General features: G+C 41.6%; 1 protein-coding gene across 3 annotated transcripts in view; it reads left to right on the forward strand.

Moving 5' to 3' along the window:
• UNC13B (unc-13 homolog B) overlaps positions 1–22,174 on the forward strand; it is a 380,304-nt gene that overhangs the window by 168,738 nt on the left and 189,392 nt on the right. For all 3 annotated transcript variants that reach the window (XM_054031597.1, XM_054031595.1, XM_054031596.1), the window contains 2 exons: positions 2,755–3,093; positions 6,085–6,175. In XM_054031597.1, coding sequence (XP_053887572.1) covers positions 2,755–3,093; positions 6,085–6,175 — 430 coding nt within the window. The remainder of the gene's footprint in view (positions 1–2,754; positions 3,094–6,084; positions 6,176–22,174) is intronic.

Here is a 22,174-nt window from a genome sequence, read left to right on the forward strand (position 1 = left end):
ATTCCTGCAGAGCTGACAGAGCATTTAACAATGAATGGAACAACTGCAGGAGGAACTAGCCCCAAATGTGATTTGAATAAACAGTGTAAACCAACTAATGTTCCCCTAGATGTAAGTAGTAGTAAACCTGTATTTGAAATGCCAAGTATGCCTACTTTGGCAAAATTCAGTTTCATGTCATCTTCTACGGAGGGTGGAAAGCCATTTGGGTCCTTCTTCTCACAACAGCCACCTTCTGCAAATAAAACTGCAACAGAGCCAGGCCTCATGTCCAGTTTTAAGAAGTTTTCTTCAACTCTGTTTGAAGGAGGTAATGAAGAAAAAGTGAGTAAGACAGACAGTGTCCAAGGGGCAGTGTTTGGCAAGAAGCTAGATTTTTCATTTCCTTGGCAAAAAGACAACAAGGAGACCTCTGTCAAAAAGGAACCGGATGTGCTGCCGCAGCTTTTATCAAAATCAGATGTAAAGGTGCTGGAAACAGCCAGTGCCGATGAGAATTCAAAATCCGCGGTGTCTAATCAACTAGATGATCCAAATACTGAATCAAGTTTTTCTGCTGAGCAGCCTGACACGGTGAATGCTGAACTTTCTGAAGAAGCGTCTGGAACCAGCACCGTTGATGTGTCCAGCAAAAAGTTAAACGACAGAGTTGCTGAAGAATCTGAAGATCAACAAAGCAAAGTTTCCATTAAACTGCCTCATCCGTCTTCTGTGGAAGAACCACCAGGAGAGTTACCACATCAGCAGGTTGAGTCTGAACAGGAGGATCTTGTTTCTTGTCCTGACACGGTAGCACTTCATCCTGGATCACAAGCAGCTGATCTGAATTGCATGGAACCATCAAATAAGAAAAGGCCAGTTACAAAAGCAGCATAATAAATGGTGTCAAGCAATTGACCATTTATAATGCAAGTGCTCTCTAGCAGTAGATATCAAACTTTGTGTTACCGTGCATAGTTCAATCTCATCTCTATTTATGATCAATTGTTTGTAGCGTTACTTGTAGTTGACATTAGAGAATACTGTTGTGTAGTCACTAGATTAAACACTAAGTCCTTGTATCATTTTTCTCAACTTCCTCTGCTCTCTTTTGTTTTGTAATTAGCTTGCTTATGTGCTCCTTTTGTGTTCTGTCTCAGTGAATGAGTTGTTTTGAGTGTTACTTTCATTAGCCTTTCACAACTTAATTCTTTCCGTGATAAAAGTCGGGTATGTGCAGAATGGTTTTGCTTACTTGTTTAGTGATTAGATTCACTGAAAAAACATTTGTAACACTAGATAATACACCTCTACCCCGATATAACGCGACCCGATATAACACGAATTTGGATATAACGCGGTAAAGCAGCACTCTGGGGGGGTGGGGCTGCGCATTCTGGCAGATCAAAGCAAGTTCAATATAATGCGGTTTCACCTATAACACAGTACGATTTTTTTTGGCTCCCGAGGACAGTGTTATATCGGGGTAGAGGTGTACTGTGCTGTGTCCAGAAAATGAGGTTATTTATAAAATAGATATTCAGCCTTTAAATTGTTGAAGCTTAATTTGCCATTGTAATAATTACAGAAATATTTAGAATGCTTTTCAATTTTTCAGGCTTTTTAACATTTCCAAAGGTGGCAATGAAGGTATTACAGGTTAAACTGTAAGGTTGTGATTCATTAAAATCTCTACAAAATCTGCATACTTCAAGCAATGTAGGATGCTACTGAGTAAGGTTTGCAGTAGTTCACAAACCCCTATTTTGTCCTGTGTATATTCCAAATTATAATTGACTCAGTCTCACACATGGTGGAGATTTGCTGAACTCCCATTGGTGGGCAGTGAAAGGGAAGCTTGCTCTCCCATATGTCCCTATTGTTAACTATACAGTACTATGAACAGAGGAAATCAGACTCCAGGGCTGCCAATCCAGCACCAAATGCAATTTAAAAATGTAGCATATGTGAGAAGCACACATAGTGCATTAATTCCAATTGACCCTCATTCATGAATCAAAATCTATTCCCGAAGTGCCTGTAACTGATGCATTGCTCATGCGCATCAAGGTCAAAACATTATCCATCCATATTAGGTGATTGAAAGTATTATACATATACACAAATAAAATGTTTTAGAAATGGTTTCTGAGGGAAATCTTAATATGGAATTTCCTGACTCTGCATGTGAAATTTCCATTTCTATGTGCGGTTTTTATATGGAATCATTGCTTTCCGAAGAGTTCAGTAGGATTAAGATGTATGTGCGCCTTTTGCTAAGAAATATCCATCTTTCTGGTCACAGATTCTGGCAGCAGTACAATTAATGAGGTGGAAGTAAAGAGCATCTAAAATAGTGGAAGATGAGCTATCTTCCTTTCTGATTCCCATGTGCACATTTCTACTCTTCGGTGTTGATTAGAATACCTTCATTGTCAACCCTGGCGGAATTCCTTTAGAATAGGGGAATAGTATGAGTACTGTTACAAATTTGGTTAGTATACCAATAGGCACTGCATTTCTGTCTCTTGCTATAGTACCTACAGTAGGCTTATGCCCAATTTCTGATGTAATTTAGATTAGTTCAGGGATTACAATGGTTAGATACCATGAATTGATAATACACTTCTAGCAAGCCACAATATAGCCAAGCTTCGCACTAAATTTATAGTCTTATAGTTTCCGTGCAGATAGTTAGTCACTAAACTTGCTGTTTGTTGCATGTTTCCTCCTTGCCACTCCCTTTTGACTTATTTATCTCTTCCTCCCTCCCAGTCCTGCTGGAAGTAGCAGGTATGGCTCCTCGTGTAATGTCAGTCAGGGAAGCTCTCAGCTGAGTGAGCTGGACCATTACCATGAAAGCACCCATGGGTCTGAGCAAGAGGATGAACACCGGGAAGGGGAATCCAATCATTCCTGTCACAGCTCTGGCAGCTATCAGAAGGATGGCCAGGACTGGCGCAGTGAGCTGGAGGAACACCCTGAGCATCACAGCGGAACAACAGAAAAGGAAAAGGTCTGTGTGAGAGAGGAGCCAGCTCAAGATCATTTTGCATCCAAATTAACCCCAGAACTTGAGAAGCCCAACGATATCCCTGCAAGGCGGCCAGAGAGGTAAGTGAAGTGTACAGTATGTCAGTGTAAAGTAATGGAGATGTTGTAACTTACAGTGAAATCATACAGGCCGGCATTCCACTTTCCCCGGGGGTGCTTGACCCATGCTCTTCTCCAGGCCCCGCCCCCATTCCGCCCCCTCCCCCAAGGCCATGCCCCTACCTCTTCCCACCCCTGCCCCTCCCCGAGGGCACCCCTACCTCACTCCTCCTGCATGCTGCTAAACAGCTGATTCACGGCGGGTGGGAAGTGCTGGGAGAGAGGAGGAGACACTGATGAGCGGGGCTACGGGCGGGTGAGGGGAGGGAGGGCTGCCAGTGGGTGCTGAGCACCCACTAATTTTTTCCCCTGGGTACTCCAGCCCTGGAGCATCCACGGAGTCAGTGCCTATGAGTGAAATGCTCATTTTATTGTTGACATTGATATCCTCTGATTAACCCCGAAGTTGGAAGCGAGTCTGCGATGTCCCCATCTTAAACTCTTCCCAAACAAATTGGTCGATCATATTAACATGCTGTATTCTGATAAATAACTTTACCCTCAGTGACAGATGTTTGGGAAACTTAAACTATATTTACTGGATAGCTGAGCTGCAGGCCCCCTCCTTCAGTGGCCTAGCAACTCATTTGCAGTATTTTTCCCTCCATTCTTGATGAGGGATATATGAGGCAGGCCTGGAGTAGCTGGATTGCTCATGATTGGAAAAACGATGCGCTTATCTCCATATTAGCAAACCAAACCTGATTAGTGGCAGTGAACTTTGTGACAGCACACAAGTCATCCATCCAAACCTGAAAGGAATGGAAATAAGAAGTTAAGACATTTTTTCCCACCTTCATATTTCATTCAACACTACCAATATCACGCTCCCTAAAACTTTCACTCCCATCTCCAACAGATACCAAAAAGCAATATATCAGCTTCTTCAAACTTGCACTCTAACACAGAACCATAACAGTGACCGCAGGGTTTTATACCAGTTGTTCATCACATCTGACTGTTAGATATTCCATGCATTTGGGAAGCTAAACCACCTTAACACTGCTGAGGACAATTTACAGTCCAGCACAGCTGTGAACAAGTGTCTTGTCCCACTGGAAAGCCGAAGAACAGCTGATTTGATCATTTATGCCATTCTAAATTGATTATTATTGATAGTCTTGACTACTCAGAGGGAAGAAATGTACAGTTTATCATCTATAAAAATTCCTACACTTTGAACATTATTTGCATAATCACTGTTAGTTTTCAGGAACTGTATAATTGCAATTGCCCTGTACTCTATCTGACTGCCATTATTAGCCTGTCAGAGTACAATGATTTGCATTATTATTGTAGGTTATTTCTCAGTATTCATCATATGAATAAGCAAATTACTCTGATTCACTGCTATAATTCCTCTGCTATTGGTCCTGTACTGTAATGTTCCAACTTTTTTGCCAATGGTGAAGACAGCCCTTCGTTATTTGTCTCACTTAGGCTGAAGCTGAAATACTCCTAGGCTTAGGACTGGTCTACACACAGGTTTTGTACCAACTTAACTATTTGCTTAGGTGGCTGACTTCCTACCAAAATAGTTAAACTGGTCCAAGACCCTAGAGGGGATGCAGTTATGTTGGTATAAAGGTGCTTTAGTCCGGTGTAATTATTCCCTTGAATGTAGAGAAGGTTAAGGGGTGACTCGATTGCAGTCTGCAAGTACCTATATGGGGAACAAATACCTAATAATGAGCTCTGCAGTCTAGCAGAGAAAGGTAGAACATGATGCAGATGCTGGAAGTTGAATCTAGACAAATTCATTCTGGAAATAAGATGTAAACTTTTAATGGTGAGAGTAATTAACCATTGGAACAACTTACCAAGGATTGTGGTGGATCTACCATCACTGGGAATTTTTAAATCAAAATGGAATGTTTTTCTAAAAGCTCTGCTCTAGGAATTATTTTGAGGAAGTTCTCTGACCTGTGTTGTATAGGAGATCAGATTAGATGGAATCTGTGAATAAGAATGAACTGTACAGATATAAGCACCTTTTTACTAATATAGGTAAATAGGTGCAATTTTTGTGTTGACAAAAATTGTCAGACCTAAAAAGACGACATCACTACCAACAAAAAGACTGGTGAAAAAGAGAGCGCTAAACTTTTCTAAAAGTCTTGTGGTTAACTTCATTCACCTCCTTCAGACTTGATCCTGCTTTCCTCTTACAAATCAGCAACATTCTTTCTGCAGAAATAACTATTTCCTGTTTGTTTACATTGTTATCAGTTGTCGTGTGTCTGGCACTGCACAGACAGGTAAAGACCAGGTGCCTTCCCTTAATGCTCACCCTGTAAATGGGAAATGTACAAGGGATGGACTAGTGCTATGTGTGGTAAGGGAGAATGTGTAGACAAGTACATGGTGGGTTGTTGTGGTATAAAAGTATGATCAACTGGAGTGTTTGAAGGACAGATATGCACACACCCCATCGGTCGGGGTGGTAGCGGCAGCAATTTGATAAACTGCATTTATCATGGACCTGTGACCACAAACATACCCCTCCTACTCTTTCTGCTGGGACTGCTTTTAACATTGCAAATCTCTAAGCAACTTGAGGCTGTTATTTTTTAAAGCTACAAAAATATTTCTTTCCCTCACCTGTGGAATTTCTCCCTTGAAAAGACCAGGAACGAGTTTGTCTCATTATCTAAGTCATCAAGTGTCAGAATAGTAGTTTTATACTGTTAGAAAGCTAGGAATTTCTCTTTCCCATAGTTGCTATTTCAGTCCAGTGCCTCTTATTCCTAACTGCCCTAGATTGGCATCTCCTTTACAGGAGTATCTTTGGGGTTGTATGTGGCTTTCTGATGTGCTAGATATTCATGTGCCTCTTGAGCTGTAATTGCATTTGCACTCCAGTTCCTTAACAATAATGCCACATTTTGAATGAGTGTATTTCACTTCGTGGTTTTTCTATTTCTAAAATTGTTCTTATGTCTTTGTTTTAAGTTACCTTGATGAAAATGAACCCCCAGCGTTTTCTCCCGCAAGAGCTCGCTGGCTCCGAGCCATTAACAAAATACGACTCCGGCTTCAGGAGGTAAGGTTACATGTTACTTCACTTTTTCCTCCTTTTCTATGCTTGCTAATTTTTTAGATTTGTGGCTGGAGACTCTTCGTGGGACACCTCATAGTTTTAGTTTCTACTAGCAAAATTTCAGTAAACACACCGTTCAAAGCTGGAATCTGTGTATTGTACTGAGGCCCGTAGTGTTAGAGCCACTTAGAAACAAATGCTGTGGTAGAATTGATAGTTCAGTAGCTGGACATTTCAGAAGGGATTTTAACAGACCTGGAGCTGAATATTCAGAAAAAAGATGCTGAATCTGTGAAAGTGCTTTCTAATTTGCATAAAATGTATTTGAAACCAACAGACATGGCTGCTAGATAATTTGGGACTGAATTGTTGATTATTTACTTTGACCAGTTCAAAATTCAGAGAATGTGTTTTTCAAACTATTATCAGAATCTCTTGTTAGCTCAGTAGGATTGTTTCTCTTATAGTGCAGAATTGTTTCTTGAGAAGCTTTACATCAAACACTTCGTAAATCTTTAATCAATATTAATGGGTGTATATCCTGACATCTCTGAAAATGTAAGAGGTTTGTTAACCTTGTTATTTAGAAGTTTAAAAGGAACAGATTGGGAGGTTTGGTTTTCTTCTGCATTTGGAATATTCTGATCTGAAAAGCATAAAAACAGTTTTCAGTATGACTTTTACACTGAGTTTTTATCCTGTGTTCAGTCACGGAGAATATATGGTGTGTTCAGTTTCTACAGATGGTAAGCTGTTGCCTGCTAGCAGAAGCACACACTTCATGTCTTCCTTTTCTATGTGGTCTTTTCCTTTGTCTGCTTTTTAATGGTATGGGTGTTACAATGATATCTGTCTGCTTGAAGGCTTTGATAACGTCCTGCATGGGATACAGTTGAGTACCACTAGCAGAATTTGTTTCTATTTCCTGCCTTTCTTTTGGATATGTTTGGAGTATGTGTCTTGGGAGACAAAAGAGCTGTTTGTCTTGTTCTTAACAGTTCCATTTTGGGCTCACCTTAGTCATAATCCAGACCCCGTTTCCACCTAATTTTTGAGATCTATGATGCATCAAATGATGGTGCTTTTACTATTTTAAGGTCAATAAAGTAAGTTCACATTTTGGATTGGACAAACTGGGTTTTTAAGAAGAATATGTATCAAACTTTAGCGACAAAACTGCTTGTTGGGCACTGGTGTTGAGAACAAAGGAAGCTTTTGTTTAACTGATGTCATATGGTATATACTTCCTGCATACAAAATAAAACAGAATTTAGTTCTGCCGTAGAGTATGGAGAATATGACAAAATTATCCCTGCTGAAGAAAATGAAATGGATTGTAGCACCTATACCTAGTACCACAGAGATTACTCTACATCACCATGTGCCAGTGGATCTCTGTCCTGATGTGGAAGGACCACTTACAGATGTGAGAGGCAAATTCAGTATCCATATGAATTCAAAGCTTTGACTTTCTGCTAATGTGATCGGTAAACAAGCCAATGACTGATTATTACAATTCTGGTTTTGGTAAAGTAGCCACATGTCCATTACCCATTGACCTGAGCTGGCAAATTCCTCTTACAGATACTGAAACTGGTTGTAGTAACTTTGGTTTGCTAATCATCTGGGTAGGAATTGGAACCACTAACCCAGAGATAGAAAGCGCCATATGTGGTTCTCAATCCAGCCTCCCACCTAGGAAGAGCTTAGCCCTCATGTGAGTGTTATGCATACATCCTACAGCATCGTGAGTCAGCGAGTTAAGATTTTAATGTGAGATTTGATAGATACAAAGAGGTACAGTAAGTTGTGAATATGCAAATTACTAAAAATTTCTTCTTCCAGTGTATATTGAGTTTGTCTCCGTGTTTGTCGAATTTCTTTGAATGGAGACTTACAGATGAGTCAAAATGTGACTTTCCCATTTCTTAGCTGGTTTGTCCCTGGATTACTGCAGTCATCTAAAGAATTAACTTTAATCATTCCAGAATAAAACCATGGTTTCTAGCCCAGCAATGGCTCTGACTGAATCCTCATACTCTCATGCAACAGGCTTGTCTATACAGGGAGATTAATAAGAATAGCTATTGTGGTTAATTTTTTCATGTAGGCACTCTTATTCTGGAACAAGAGTGTCTGCACAGGGAGCTATTCTGGAAAACTGTTGTGCTTTAAATTCACTCCCTGCCTTAATCCAAAATAATTGTCAAATGTAGATGAGCCCAAGAAACTTTTGAGTTGAGACAAATTTGAATCTGATTTTTCCGTTCTGTTAGTCTGCAAATTTAACAAAGGTATAAGAGCATTTCTATTTGTTTTTGATAAAGAAAAACATTTAAAGACCTGAGGATTGAAAGTACTGTAATGAGTACTGTAAACATTGCTATCCAGAAGCCATTTGTGAATTTTTTTTTTTTTAAAAAGACCATTACTGCTTGATATAGGGAAGGTGGTGTGAAATTTCTTCCCGTACTTTAGGTAAAAGGTTAAATACGTTGATTCATTCACTTTTGTGCTCAACTTTAGGCATTTAGGCCATGTTTTCCCTTGAATTTTTTTCTCATAGATGCAGTTCTTTCCAAAATGGTTTTGATTTGAAATCTTCATCTTTACCAATTAAATATCCCCAATTCTGTTCTCTTTAATAGTCGTGTAACTCCATGGTCTGTCTAGATAATTGCGTCTATCGCAGATACCCTCCCCCCAGGATAAGTGACTGTTCTCCTGTACCTCCTTGTTTAGCTGATAAGGATCAGTCTCGTTCAGTCTCTCTTGCTGGATATTCAGCAGTTCTGAAAATTGAGCCACTTTTCTAGGCACCTCAATAAGTCTTAGGAGCCCAGCTTTAGGCACTCATCTTTGAAAATTGTTTCATAATAAATGTGAGTCTATGTAATGTGTTAATTAGGCAGAAGGCATTCTCTAAGTGGTTCTTAGTTTCCCAATATAGTCCTGCATGTCAGCCAAAGATTTTGTTGCCAGGATTTCCTCAGGGGTGCAATGAAAATTAATGATCAAATACCGGCTGTGGTTTCGTTTTTGGCAGAAGTTGCATTCCTGTGCTGTTTGCCCCATTTTTAGTGCCTACTAGTAAAGAAGAAACTTACAATATTAACCTATTTAAGTTAATGCACTGTGTGTGAAAGGCACTGGGATGATAGTCTTAGCAAATGAAGTTGTATTTGTCCAGTGGACAAATGAAGTGCAGTGTCAGTGAAAGCCCTTCCCACTCTGTCCTGTACTGCTCACCTGTACTGGAACGGAAGGACACCTTCTTGGATTGTGTAGGAAGTTCAGTTTCTTTGGCACTTCCCATCATTGGTGAAAACTGGTAGGCAGGGTACTAATTAGTGCCAGTTGTGATTGTATGTGTTGTGAGCTGAGTACTTGTCCACTTGGAACTGGACTGAGACCCGACCCACAGGTCAACAACACACTTTGAATGCCAACTACTTGCCATTATTAGCCATCTGGGTTGGATTTGAATTGGTGACCCAGAGGTGAAACTCTCCATATCCAATTCCCAAGCTCCTGGACTATTCATAGCATACTGACTGCTAATCATAGAATCATAGAATATCAGAGTTGGAAGGGACCTCAAGAGGTCATCTAGTCCAACCCCCTGCTCAAAGCAGGACCAATTCCCAGCTAAATCATCCCAGCCAGGGCTTTGTCAAGCCGGGCCTTAAAAACCTCCAAGGAAGGAGACTCCACCACCTCCCTAGGTAATGCATGGAATTTGGTATATTTTTACTATTTTACTCCCGCTTGATCATTTAAAAAATATCTTTGCAAATGTCTTTGGCCAGTACTCCAAAGATGATTAAGCTGTGCATTTCCCAAAGCATCCCACGCAGTAACAGAGAAGCGAGTTGAAGCTCTGTATATTTCAGTTCTGAAAATATATTTTTCCTAAGGGTTGCCAGAGATTTATCGCATGGAGAATGTCATATCCATCTGCAAGACTTTTGTGTTCTTTGCCAGATATTGTATCTGGCAAGGTTTCCTCCAGTTCTGGGAAATATCACAGATCAAATTATGCAATGCTGGGGGAAAAAAATCTGTAGAGAGTTTCTCTGCTTTAACTTCCTGCCTTCCTCAAAGATCCCGTTGGTACAGTGGAGAGAACAGTTAGGATAGGGATTATTTCTGACCTTATTACAGACCTCAGGCACTTAAGCTACACTTCATTTCTGTGTACTTCAGATCCTCATATGTCAAATGGGAATACTATCCCATACTTCATAGGGGTGTTGTGAGGATAAATCAGTAAATACGTGGGAAGCACTCGGATACTGAAGTGATGGACGGTACATAAGTATGTATGTAGGCTATGACCACGCTCTACCAGATTGTTCTCTAGCTAATGGGCAGACCAGTCTTGTGCAATAGCAGAAGAAATCTGCTAAGCAGGAACGTATCCCACCATATCCCTTCACAGAGCCCCACCTTGCTTCATCACTGTCTCTGCTGACAGCCTTTAGCAAAAGGTTTCTCTACTGTGGTACTTAAGTAATCTGCATTGATTAATTCTTATTTCCATCTCACTGTTAGTCATTCCACAATGAGTAGAGAATCAGCAGATTTACTCTGCTCGAAGGAGAGATAAATTTCATCTCCCCTGTCAGCACCTCAAAGGGTGGCATATCCACCGATTCAAATATCTCCTCACACACTTCTTATGTGGAAATAACATTTGTATTTATTAAGTTTGCTCATCCTTATTAAGATTCTTTTAGAGACTTACCACCAATTTTTAACCTGATTTACATTGAACATTCACGGAATTACATCTCTAGTAAAGGGATAATTTCCCATGTGTATACAGTGGTGGTAGTTCTACGTATTCATTAATATATTATGAGTTTAGATGGACTAATCCCTGGTAGGAAAAATCAGCAGTCATGCCCTTTTTGGAAAAGAGAAATTGAAAAGCAAGAGAAAATTTCACTGTCAGAAGACAGGATACTGAGCTAGATGGACCTTTGGTCTGGCCCAGTATGACCATTCTTATGTAAGTCTTGCTTGGGGTGGAGCTTTCTGGCTAGAAAGCTTTTCCCAAGGACCAGTACAACTAGAAACCTTAATTACTAACATGATTTCCTGTATGCTTCTCTAAACATTGTAGTACACTAACAGTCCATTTTGATTTCTTTTCACTGCCTACTAAAGAAAATACCAACATTGAAATTATGGAGCTGGACACTTCTGTCCCATACCATGATATCATCTGTGTTGCACAAGTGTGACGAGAGCTAAACTTGACCCTAAATTAGTAATTACTCATTAGAACTGAACTAGTGTAAAGTATTGATGAAACCTTACAGGAAATAGTTTGGGGTTTTTTTGTGAAAATCTTGCAGATAACTATTTTTTGGAGAAATGTTAGAACTCACATATTGGGTAGATGACTTTCCCGTTAAGTTGTTCCACCTTTTGGTTTCTAGCTTCTTGTAAAACTGCAGGACCCAGATAATCTTGTATAAAATGGTGGGAAATCCTTCTGAGTTTCCTTTCTCAAGTTTGTGGAATTCTTCAGGATCACAATGCCACCCCACCCCAATTTCACATATGTATGGGACCCTATATATCGATTGAGCCAAATTATAATGCCATTAAATATTCTTACACTGGTTGCATCATTAGAATTCTTGTATCTTTTACATTCTTAAAAATATATTTATGTATAGCTGAGATGAGTGGTTCTCAACCTTTCCCATATTGTGAGCCCATATTATAACACAGGCTTCAAAAATGCCTAACTATAAAGAAATGTAGGGTTAGGACCCAGCCTCCAGGTTGTGAATCCCCAGGTTAGATCACTGTCGTCAGATGCTACCGGTGTGGTGCTCTGCTTTCTCCTATGTTGATATCACTCGGCTGCGTGCGTCTGTTCCCTCTGTGTGCTGCCCCAGCTTTGCGCAAATAGCTGACCCAGGAGACCCGAGGAGAACCCCCAATAACCACAGAGTCTAGTAAGATGCAAAGTCACGTCGACTAGGTTTATTGCGACCTTGGACACAATTGCAGTTCCCTGTAGGTTTCTTAGCCTAACTCAGGGCATACTACGAGAAAGTGCCTCTTGGCAATGGACCCGGCTCAGTGGTGGGACTTTCCACTGCCCCCGTGGCCGGACAAAGACACCATCCCAGGAATACATTCTTATACACAGGTACAAACAAGTTACACATCACTCCTGACGTATTTTGGTGCAACCCCTCTACACATGTATAACCCCTCTACGTAGTAAGGTGCCGACTCTCGCCTTGTAAATGTTGGTTCGATCAAAACAACTCTATCCATCATTTTACCCTTTTGCCCCTGTCATTGGGATGGGTCGGCCTGTTCCATGATATCTGTGGAATGTTCCCGTATGGTATCTCTTGGTACCATGTTTATACTTTAACTTTGCGAGGTGAATATATATTTATGCAACATTAGCCCTTTCCTTGCCAGCTTCTGTGAGCAGGGCCTGCCTCTGGCTCACAGCTTAACTTTGCTTTATGTTAGCAAAGTCTTGACCATTACTTTCGTTCAGGCCTCAGGCCTCATACTGGGCCTTTAATAGGGCCTTGACTTACTACAATCACAAGCACAATATGTTCCATGATTTCTGGGCAGGTCTGTTACTCCTCCCCAATGCATTAGATAGTAAAGCAGAAGAAACAAATTCAAGTTGAGAATTAGGTTTCTACCCCAGAACACATAAGATTATACTGACATCCACATACAACTCTGCCAGTGCATCTCACTCCTGATCTGCGCTACTCCCTGATATTTCAGTCTTTCGCTTCTGAACAGAGTGAGAATTTGTGTCAAATAGATGGCTTTCTGATATAGACTAGACACTTTGTCTCATTACCGTCTCTGGATTCCCAGTTATACACGGTCTCCAAAAGTGCTTTCTTTCAACTCTGGCTTGCAGCAAGAATTCTCCACTCCTCCCGAGCAACCTGGTCACAGTAGTTCATGCATTGTCCACCTCCAGAAGGGGCATATGTAACTCAGTTTGCCTTGGTTGGGATAAATTCTTGAAGAAACTGCAACAGGTGCACAATGCATTTCCCAAAAAGGGTGAGCTGCAGCGAGCATATTCTGCTGCTGCTCCTCAACCTGCGTTGGCTTGCCAGTTATGACAGTACTTAATTCACTTCAGGGTTCCAGCAGTGGTATAGAAAGCCTTTATCGGCGAGAGATCAAGGACTTGCCTCTTTCTAGGGCCCACTACAGCAGTTGTATGTTACTTTAAGACTAATGGAGCCCACGTCTAATAATGGGAATAAGCTCTCTTTACAGCAGCCCCCAGGCTGTGGAAAACCCCTACAATATTGGATAAGGCAACCATTGCCAACTTCAGGTCTAAGAATCTCCTCTTTTCCATCAATTCCCCTCCCCACCCCCAGTCAAAAAAAAAAAGGGGGGGGGAGGGCGGGGGAGCAGAAGAAAATAGTGGCACACTTCATAGGTAGAGACCCACAATTAAATGAGGAGTAGAACTGAGGAGTGACTGTAATTTTAGGTAGTCCACAGTGTGTATGTAGCACCTGTGCATAGTGCACATGGTGGTGGTCTTTAGGAATGCTGATAGACCCATCCAGTAGTGGAATAGATTAGTTACTCTACATCAGAGCTGGGGTGGAGCGGGAGACACGGGCTGTGATTAGGAATCCTCACGTAACCAGCTTTTAAAAATAGGGTTGGCTTTCAGGAAAAGCCAGACTTAACACTTTTTTTTAAGACTTAGTGTGGGAGTAGGGGGTTCTGTTTCCCAGTTTTGTAAATTGATGAAACAATCTGTACAAGAAAAGCTGCACTACACTGATAGCAATGGGTCCTGACTTATAAAGTACGGGGCTTTAAAAACAACCTCCCACCCCAAGTCTAACTTGAGCACTTGAGAGATCACAGAATGAGCATTAGCTATTAATATTGCTTGAACAGACCCTTAATGTCATTCTTAGAGTTTCAAAAACAAACCGTAGCTAAGGCAGAAAACTGTTCTGGCATATGCTGTCTTTTTATCACTCAGTGCTGTTTGTCTTCATTTTTCCTGTTTTCCATATGTATATATGGATTTTGTCACACAGCATATTTTATTGTGTAGGGGGAGATGCCATGCATATTTCTGTGGAAACCTGTGTAACTGCGTAAGGTTGTCATTTAATCAGGAGGTAATTGGAGCCTTTCAGTACTGTGTATCTGGATTTAAATAGTTAAGAGAAGTATTTTTCTGGTTTCTTTGCATGTTACTTATTGCAAAATCTGCACCTGGAGAGCAGGCTATTATTAATCATGTTTACCACAGTAGTAGGGCCTAAGGACCAGCCAAGGTCAGGGTCACAGTGTGCTAGGCCCTTTACAAACAGAGTAGTAGTAGTCCCTGCCCTGAAGAGCTTACAGCCTAAATAGACAAGGCAAAGGTATAGGAGAAAGAGATATAACATACAAGCCGAACAATCAATGTGATGGTGGCACATGTCATGTTAGTTTTGTTGTTTTGGGGGCGTTGGGTTTAGTTCAGAGGAAATTACTTGAACGGAAAGACAGGGTGAGGAGGACAGAACAGGTGAGAAGAGGAAGGTATAAGGGACAGGTGTAGAGTGATCATTTCTGGCAAATGATCCTCCAGGTAGGGATCGCAGAAAATAAAAATGTGGGTGTTGCATGTGAATAGGCTTGTTTCTCAATGGGTTACCTTGAGAAACGTTGGAAGTTATTTCAGGAGCCTGTTCAGGGAAAGAATTGCAACTGAGCCCACCCAAATGAAGCTTCTGATTTTTTAAGAGAGTTTGAAAAGAGCCAGCAAAAAAAAATGTCAGGCCAGCAGGAGACTTGTAATTTCTTTTGATGTGGTGGTAACAAACCTGTCAAAGTGGAGGGGAATTCAGTGACTGATTCAGCTGTGAACTGGTTTATCAATTGAATCTGTCTCCAGTATTTTTTTAACTTAGTTTGTTTTTAACATTCTTCTATATCACATAAAATACTGATTACATTACATAAATAACATTTATTTCTCTAAAAAAAGAACAGGAGTACTTGTGGCACCTTAGAAACTAACACATTTATTTGAGCATAAGCTTTCGTGGGCTACAGCCCACTTCATCGGAGCCCACGAAAGCTTATGCTCAGATAAATGTGTTAGTCTCTAAGGTGCCACAAGTACTCCTGTTCTTTTTGCGGATACAGACTAACACGGCTGCTACTCTGAAACCATTTATTTTTCTATAATCTGTCACCATACTTTTCAACTTTTCTGAGTTTTAAAACCAAATTTACTGTCTTTCCACATAAAGCAATCAATATCTACCTCTGCCATGTTAGCTTATTTACGTAATTTCTTATGAATTAATACTTTTTTTTATAGAAATTGGGATAACATTTAGCATTTTTTAAAAATCTTCCTGTTTTTTCTTCATCTCTCCTTGTTTTGGTCATGGCAAATTGAAATACATACATGTTTTTAGGGACGTGTATTTAAAGGGTACTCACAGGATTCAAAGGTGGCCACTTAAGTGTCTGTAGGCCAGCCAGCATATTGTCTGAATTTTGTTATGGCTAGTTCTGGCCCTAAGCCTTTTAAAACAAGCACCACGCTCGACATATTTACTCCTGGGGGAATTCTGCACCGAAAAATTATATAATCACACCAGTTTCAATTATTTTTGGTCATTTATTTCAAAATACCTGTCAGCAAGTATGTCTGTAACAATACAGACAATGAAAAACATTCAGGAAATGTTTTTTTTGACAAATAGATTCCTTACTAGGTATATTAATACAGAACTCTGAGTAATAATTCTGCACCGCCTTCGCCATCACTGTGTGGCCCGGCATCTCCTTCCCTCCCGTGGCCCTGTGCCTCCACTCCCCCACTGTCCCAGTCCATCCTCCCCCGCTAGCCCTTATGAGCCCCTCACTGGTCCCCCAGCAGGCCAGCGCTGTCTCTCCATAGCCGCTGTCTCCTGACCAGGCCTGACAGGCGCTGCAAAGAAGGCAGGCTCTTTCTCTTCCCTAGCTGGCTGCTGCTGTGTTCTATTGCTACAGCACCCCCGGGTGGGCAAAAGGCGGAACTGCAGCAACATTTTGTCAGAAGCTTTTTTCTGTGCAAAAAATTAATTATGTGCACACGCAGTAGGGCAGAATTCCCCCAGGAGTAACATATTGTACAGCACTAAGCACACTGGTACTTAACCCATAATCATAGTTGAAATCCCAACTTGGCTCACAGTTGTAACAACTAGTGAATACATAAGTACCAGGAAACATGACTTTCTCATTCTAACATTAAACTCATCTTCCATCTTTATTTGAAAGGAAGGGTAGGCAGATTCAATGACTTGATAGCACATGACCAGAATTGACATACTGAGGAGGGAGTGGGAGAAGTATGTTTCAGAATTTGCTTTCTAATTTGTGTCCACTTTGGGTACAGCATGTTCTTCCCTTCCTGAGGCACTAATCTGCCTCTCTAACTCAGTCAATGTAGTTCATCTTTTAATCAACCACAGGTACAGTAAATTGCTGTGCATTCCCTGTGGGGTTTAAGTGACTATATTTTTGTGGTGGGGTTTGTATCCTTTTATAGAGGTTTGCATTTTTCATTAGATTTCTTGCTGATCTGGGAAGATGTCCGACTAGGTTGTGAGATTAATATTCAACACCAGTGTGGGATTGAGACCTATTTTGTGGAGCTTGTCAAATCTCTTTACTGAAAGTGTAAAAGCTGTGTCTGGCTTAATTATTATTGGTGCGATAGTGGGACTTGGTGCTGTCAGTTATAATGTGACGCAGTACCTCATCTCTGTGTGGTGCACATGTTAAGATCTGCAGAGAAAGTGATGAAGAGAAACGTGCATGTGTGTACTTCACATATGAATCTCTAGAGGTTATTCGATTATCTTTAACCAACTGGTGTCTGTCTTCTTGGATGGAATAATTTTATGAAGAGCATAGTTCTACAGAAAGGAAGATTACCATGTCTCAGCCCAAAGCTATAGTGCTCTCTAGATCACCACATGGAGCTCTATGGGAATGGGGGGTAATTCCTAGTGGGATTTGGGGAATCAGACACCAGTTTTAGGGGTTAGGATGGCTGGAAGGGGTCTGAGCCTAGGAGTGTGCCCTAGTATTCCAGAGCTGCAAAGAGTGGCTAAAAACCACCTGCTCATAACCGAGATTGAGAATGGGTGTTTTCCTCTTGCCCCCCTCTTGTGGCTGCTGCTGCGATTGGTGATCTCATCAGATGGACATGGAACCTGGCTGTAACAAGGACATCTGCCAGCAATGGTTTTACAGGTGGGCAAGCCCCTGGTTGGTAACCAGTGTCACCCAGCAGTTGTGTCCATTTGCAGTGGACTAGTGACTGCCAGGCAGTTTCTCAGCTGATTTGTAATAATCCTCACAGCCAAAACTTTGATCCTTGCCTTGGTCATCTCTGTACCTTGCCTCCTCTGTGGCCTCCCGACTTTCATTGTATGTTGCCTGTTGTCCAGCATCAGGACCAGATTAAGACAATTTGGGAGCTTTAGGCACATCCTGATTGAGCACCCCCATTATTATTATTATTATTTATTTGTATGGCCATAGTGTCTTTGAGCCCCATGCACAGCTGAGGACCTCATGGTGCTAGGCGCTGTACACCCAACAAAAAAACAGTCCCTGCCCCAAGGAGTATAAGGTAAGACAGTAGATGGATACAGACAGATGGGGGAGTACAAGGAAACAAACAAATGGGGTGGGGGGGCAGCGTGACAGGCTGTGGTCTCAGCATACCAGCAGGCTAACCGTTGTCAAGGTTTTTGTAGGCCTCATGGCAAAGGAGAGTTTTTAGGGGGTTTCTGAAGGAAGATAAAAGTAGCTTTATGGCGGTTTACTGGGAGTGCCTCCCGGGCACGAAGGGGAGCATGGGAGAATGCTCCAAGGGGCGTGTGTGAAAATATTACCAGTAAGCAATAGAAGTGGTGGCATGGATTGATGGGTGGCAGGAGCTGACTGTCAATACTGAATGAGAAAGAGAAGGGCCTTAAAAAGTGAAGACAGGTAAGTTATGTCTGATATGATAGAGAAGAGGGGAGCTAGTGAAGGGATTCAGAAAGAGGAGGGGATGGTCAAAATGATGTGCTCGGAAAATTATCTTTGCCGTAGTACTCTAAATGAGATAAGCTGGGCAAGAAAAAAAGGATGTTACAGTAATTTGGACATGAGCCAATAGGAGCCCGGAGGAGATTTTTAGCTGTGTGGCTGGATAGAAAAGGATGTATCTCTGAGGGATTATTCAGAAAGAATCTTTGCGATGTAGACAGATCCTGGATGTGAGGACTCGGAGAGAGGTCCGAGTCAGAAACACAGGTTGTAGACCTGAGAGGTAGAATGGTGGTGGTGTACACCATGGCTGAGGGGGGAGATTAGGAGCTCCGCTTTAGCCGTGTTGTGCTTGAGCTGATAGCTAGACTTCCACGAGGAGATGTCAGAGACAGGCTGGCATCCAGCATCAGAACCAGATTAAAGCAATTTGGGAGCCTTAGGCACATCCTAACATGGGGCCCCATGACTGCGTTTCTGTGCCACGGCCATGCCCCTCACTAGGAGAGGTGGTAACGGCATGGGCTTCCCTACCCTGAGAGCAGCAGAGATAACATTAGGACCCCCCAGTGTTCACCCCAGCAGCTGCACTTTTCTCATTGAGTGGTGTTGGAAGGGCCCTCAAAGAACACCCGCTGTAATGCTTGGGGCAGTTCATCCATCTCAGAGCTATTGTCTCAAGCTCTCTACAGACTCAGGCAGAGATGACTCTGGTCACCTTTCCAAGCTTTTCTTCACAACCACATAAGCTAGAAACCTACTTAGATTATGATGTCATCTTGTGACCCTAGCAACTGGGACTGCAGGCATGGATTCATAGTGCCTAAGACTCAATCAGTCTCTGTCCAGCTCCTCTGTCCAGTTCATCTAGGGAGGTGGTGGAGTCTCCTTCCTTGGAGGTTTTTAAGGCCCGGCTTGACAAAGCCCTGGCTGGGATGATTTAGCTGGGAATTGGTCCTGCTTTGAGCAGGGGGTTGGACTAGATGACCTCTTGAGGTCCCTTCCAACTCTGATATTCTATGATTCATCTATCTCAGTCCTCTTGGGTGAGAGCTTTGTTTTCTCTGTGTGCACTCCTGGCATTTCTTTGCTGAGTGCTCTGCTGAAGGACCGAGTCTTGTGGTGGGACCTGAAGATGGCGGGTGTTTGAAAGCTTTGGCACTGCTGTTGAGGTGGCCTGGCTCTGACTCCTGGTTTGTACCTGGACTCAGTTAGCTGGTGGTGTACTGGCTGATTGTAGCTGTTATGTCTCATCATAGATGGAAGGGGATTGTGCATTTATCTCATTCAGGCTTTGTATACGAGTTCCAGAGCTTTAGTTTGGATGTAGACTTTGCCTGCTGCTCTGGCCAGGTCACATACTTCCTATGATCCCTTCACTGGCAAAAACCTTCAAGTCTTTGCAGAACTATGCTATACCCTGTATTTCTGCTCTTTTTGTCTTCTACCTCTTCTTGGCTTCTTCACTCTATCCACAATTTCGCTTAATAATCAAGCCTGGATCTTCCTTTATGTTCCGGACAGCACCTAGCGCCTTATTTCTGCTATTTTTGCTGCTGCCTATGAGTGGAATAAGCATTTATGTTACATGCTGAATTTTTCTTGACACCCTGGCTTTTTACAAAATGCCTGAAAATGAAGTTTTTATATGGTACCATGATGACTTGTGGGTACTTAAAAACCCAGAATATTTTTGTAATTCAGGAAGACAGCCTCCCACTACACACAAAGCTACTTTCTCATATTTGTACAGTCTCCCAGCCTACAATCTTAACAAGTTCAAAATATTTATTTCTAAATTACTATTGGAACTAAAAAATGAAAAAATGAGGTAATTAACAAACATCTCAAAAGAAAAACTTCCAGTCATTACTTGGTTTTGCTCCAGTTAATATAGAGTTCATGGGTTGTAGTACATAAGACAGTATATGCCCACTTTCAAGAAAACATTTTAAACTTCCTTAATGTCAGGTTGCCAGAGTGTAGATGAATATAGTGGTCATGCTTTAAAAAGTCAGCATGTTGTTGCAGTACGGTTTAAGTATTGGACACTGATCGTTATTAAGTCAAATAAGAGAGAGGTTCAGTGTAATAACTGTTGACTTGAAGGATGATCACTGTGTTATGGGGGAACAGCAGCAGTAACACTAATTAAGGTTGCGGCAGAGTTTCTCTTCAGATCTGATTTGTCTAAGTGCTGTAAAATCCATGTGCCTGGGCAGAATGCTTTGAAACTTGCTGTGCCATATTAGGGGCAGGACTGGAGGGCATGTCATAGTAACCTGGATGGTACAACTAAGGGGACCCCAAGGAGGACCCAAAACCAGAAGCTGTCTCATGGACAGACTGGCTGGCTGCAAAGCTCAGAAGGGAAATAGGAGATAAGCATTTCCTGTGACTAATCTTAAATCATACCTATCTAGCCTAGCTTTTGCAGAGTGCCAGACTAAGTAAGACGTGGAGACAGTTTCTTTTGTTTTAATCTGATTTTCTCTCTCTCCCATCTAAACTTCAATTTTAATTGGACTGTTTGTGTCTCGCACTGTTAAGGAGCTTGACACAGACTATCCCTGAGGCCTGATCTATGCTTAAAATTTAAGTTGACATAGCTACAGCGCTCAGGGGTGTGAAACAGTGATGGGTGCAGACACAGCTAGGTCGCTGGAAGAATGCTTCCATTGACCCAGCTATTGTTGCTTGAGTTCCTACGGTGGCACAAAAACCCCTTCCATCACAGTAAGCTGTGTCTGCACTATAGGTTATGCCAGCCTAGCTAGAGTGCCTTAGCTATGCCGCTGTAGTCCCTGTAGTGTACACATGGCCTGAGAGGCGAAACAACCATCAGCCTTTGAGACCAGAAAAATTGGGGGACCCTTGGGTTGATTGCCACTAGCTAACTTGTTGTTAAACACAACTGAGTCCACATTGTGTGAAGTAGTGTTTAAAAATACATTGAACACGTTGGCTAACGGTTGCTAAATACAGTTCAGTTTTCTAAAATGTTCTAAAATGAGTTATGCAGTGTTATTGTAGCCAGGTTGGTCCCAGGATATATGGCACAAGGTGGGTGAAGTAATATCTGTTGTTGACCAACTTCTGTTGGTGAAAGAGACAAGCTTTGGAGCTCCACAGAGCTCTGTGTAAGTTCAAAAGCTTGGCTCTTTCACCAAAAGAAGTTGGTCCAATAAAAGCTGTTTACCCTGACCCACCTGGTCTCTCTAAAACGAGGTAGGTAAGAAAGGATATCTGGAGCTTACTATGTCCACATTTCTTGATCCTAAGGACCTGGCCCTGGTCAGGGGAATATACAAGATGTCTTATTTGCTTAATTTTGTTCCGTGATTCCTCCTATTCACTATTTTTTAGTTAAAGCATGTAAAACTTGCAAATTTTCTGAATTCACCCAAAGCTTTTACAGGCCTCTCTGCACTCACTACTTCAAATGGGAATATAATTCCATTTCTTGCTCCCACTCATCTCTGCATATTTACTCCAGAAACTTTTGCTTCAGTCAGCGAAGTTGATTATATAATTAGGTGTGTAGTTAAAATGTTGATCTCATGAAGTATCAAGACTACATATTAGATGTCACTAAAAAGAGAGAGAGATGTAATTTGAAAGAGGGAGCAGCAGAGGGAGAGTTCTCCTTGCATTAACTGCTCTCTTGCTGTCTGTGTGCCTAAACATACTCATTTTGAACATGGGCCAGTAGTGTGATGCAGTTGTGAAAAGCGTAAATATCATTCTGGGGTATATTAACATGAGTGTTGTATGTAAGACATGGGAGGTAATTCTCCCGCTCTATTAGGCACCAATGAGTGGAGTATTGTGTCCAGTTCTGGGCATCACACTTTCTGATGCTGCATCCATCCTTGTCTTGTTTCCTGGATGAATGAAAAAAGGAATTGATGCTTCATA

Source organism: Malaclemys terrapin, chromosome 6 (genome assembly GCF_027887155.1).
Source record: "Malaclemys terrapin pileata isolate rMalTer1 chromosome 6, rMalTer1.hap1, whole genome shotgun sequence".
NCBI classification, from domain to species: Eukaryota; Metazoa; Chordata; order Testudines; family Emydidae; genus Malaclemys; species Malaclemys terrapin.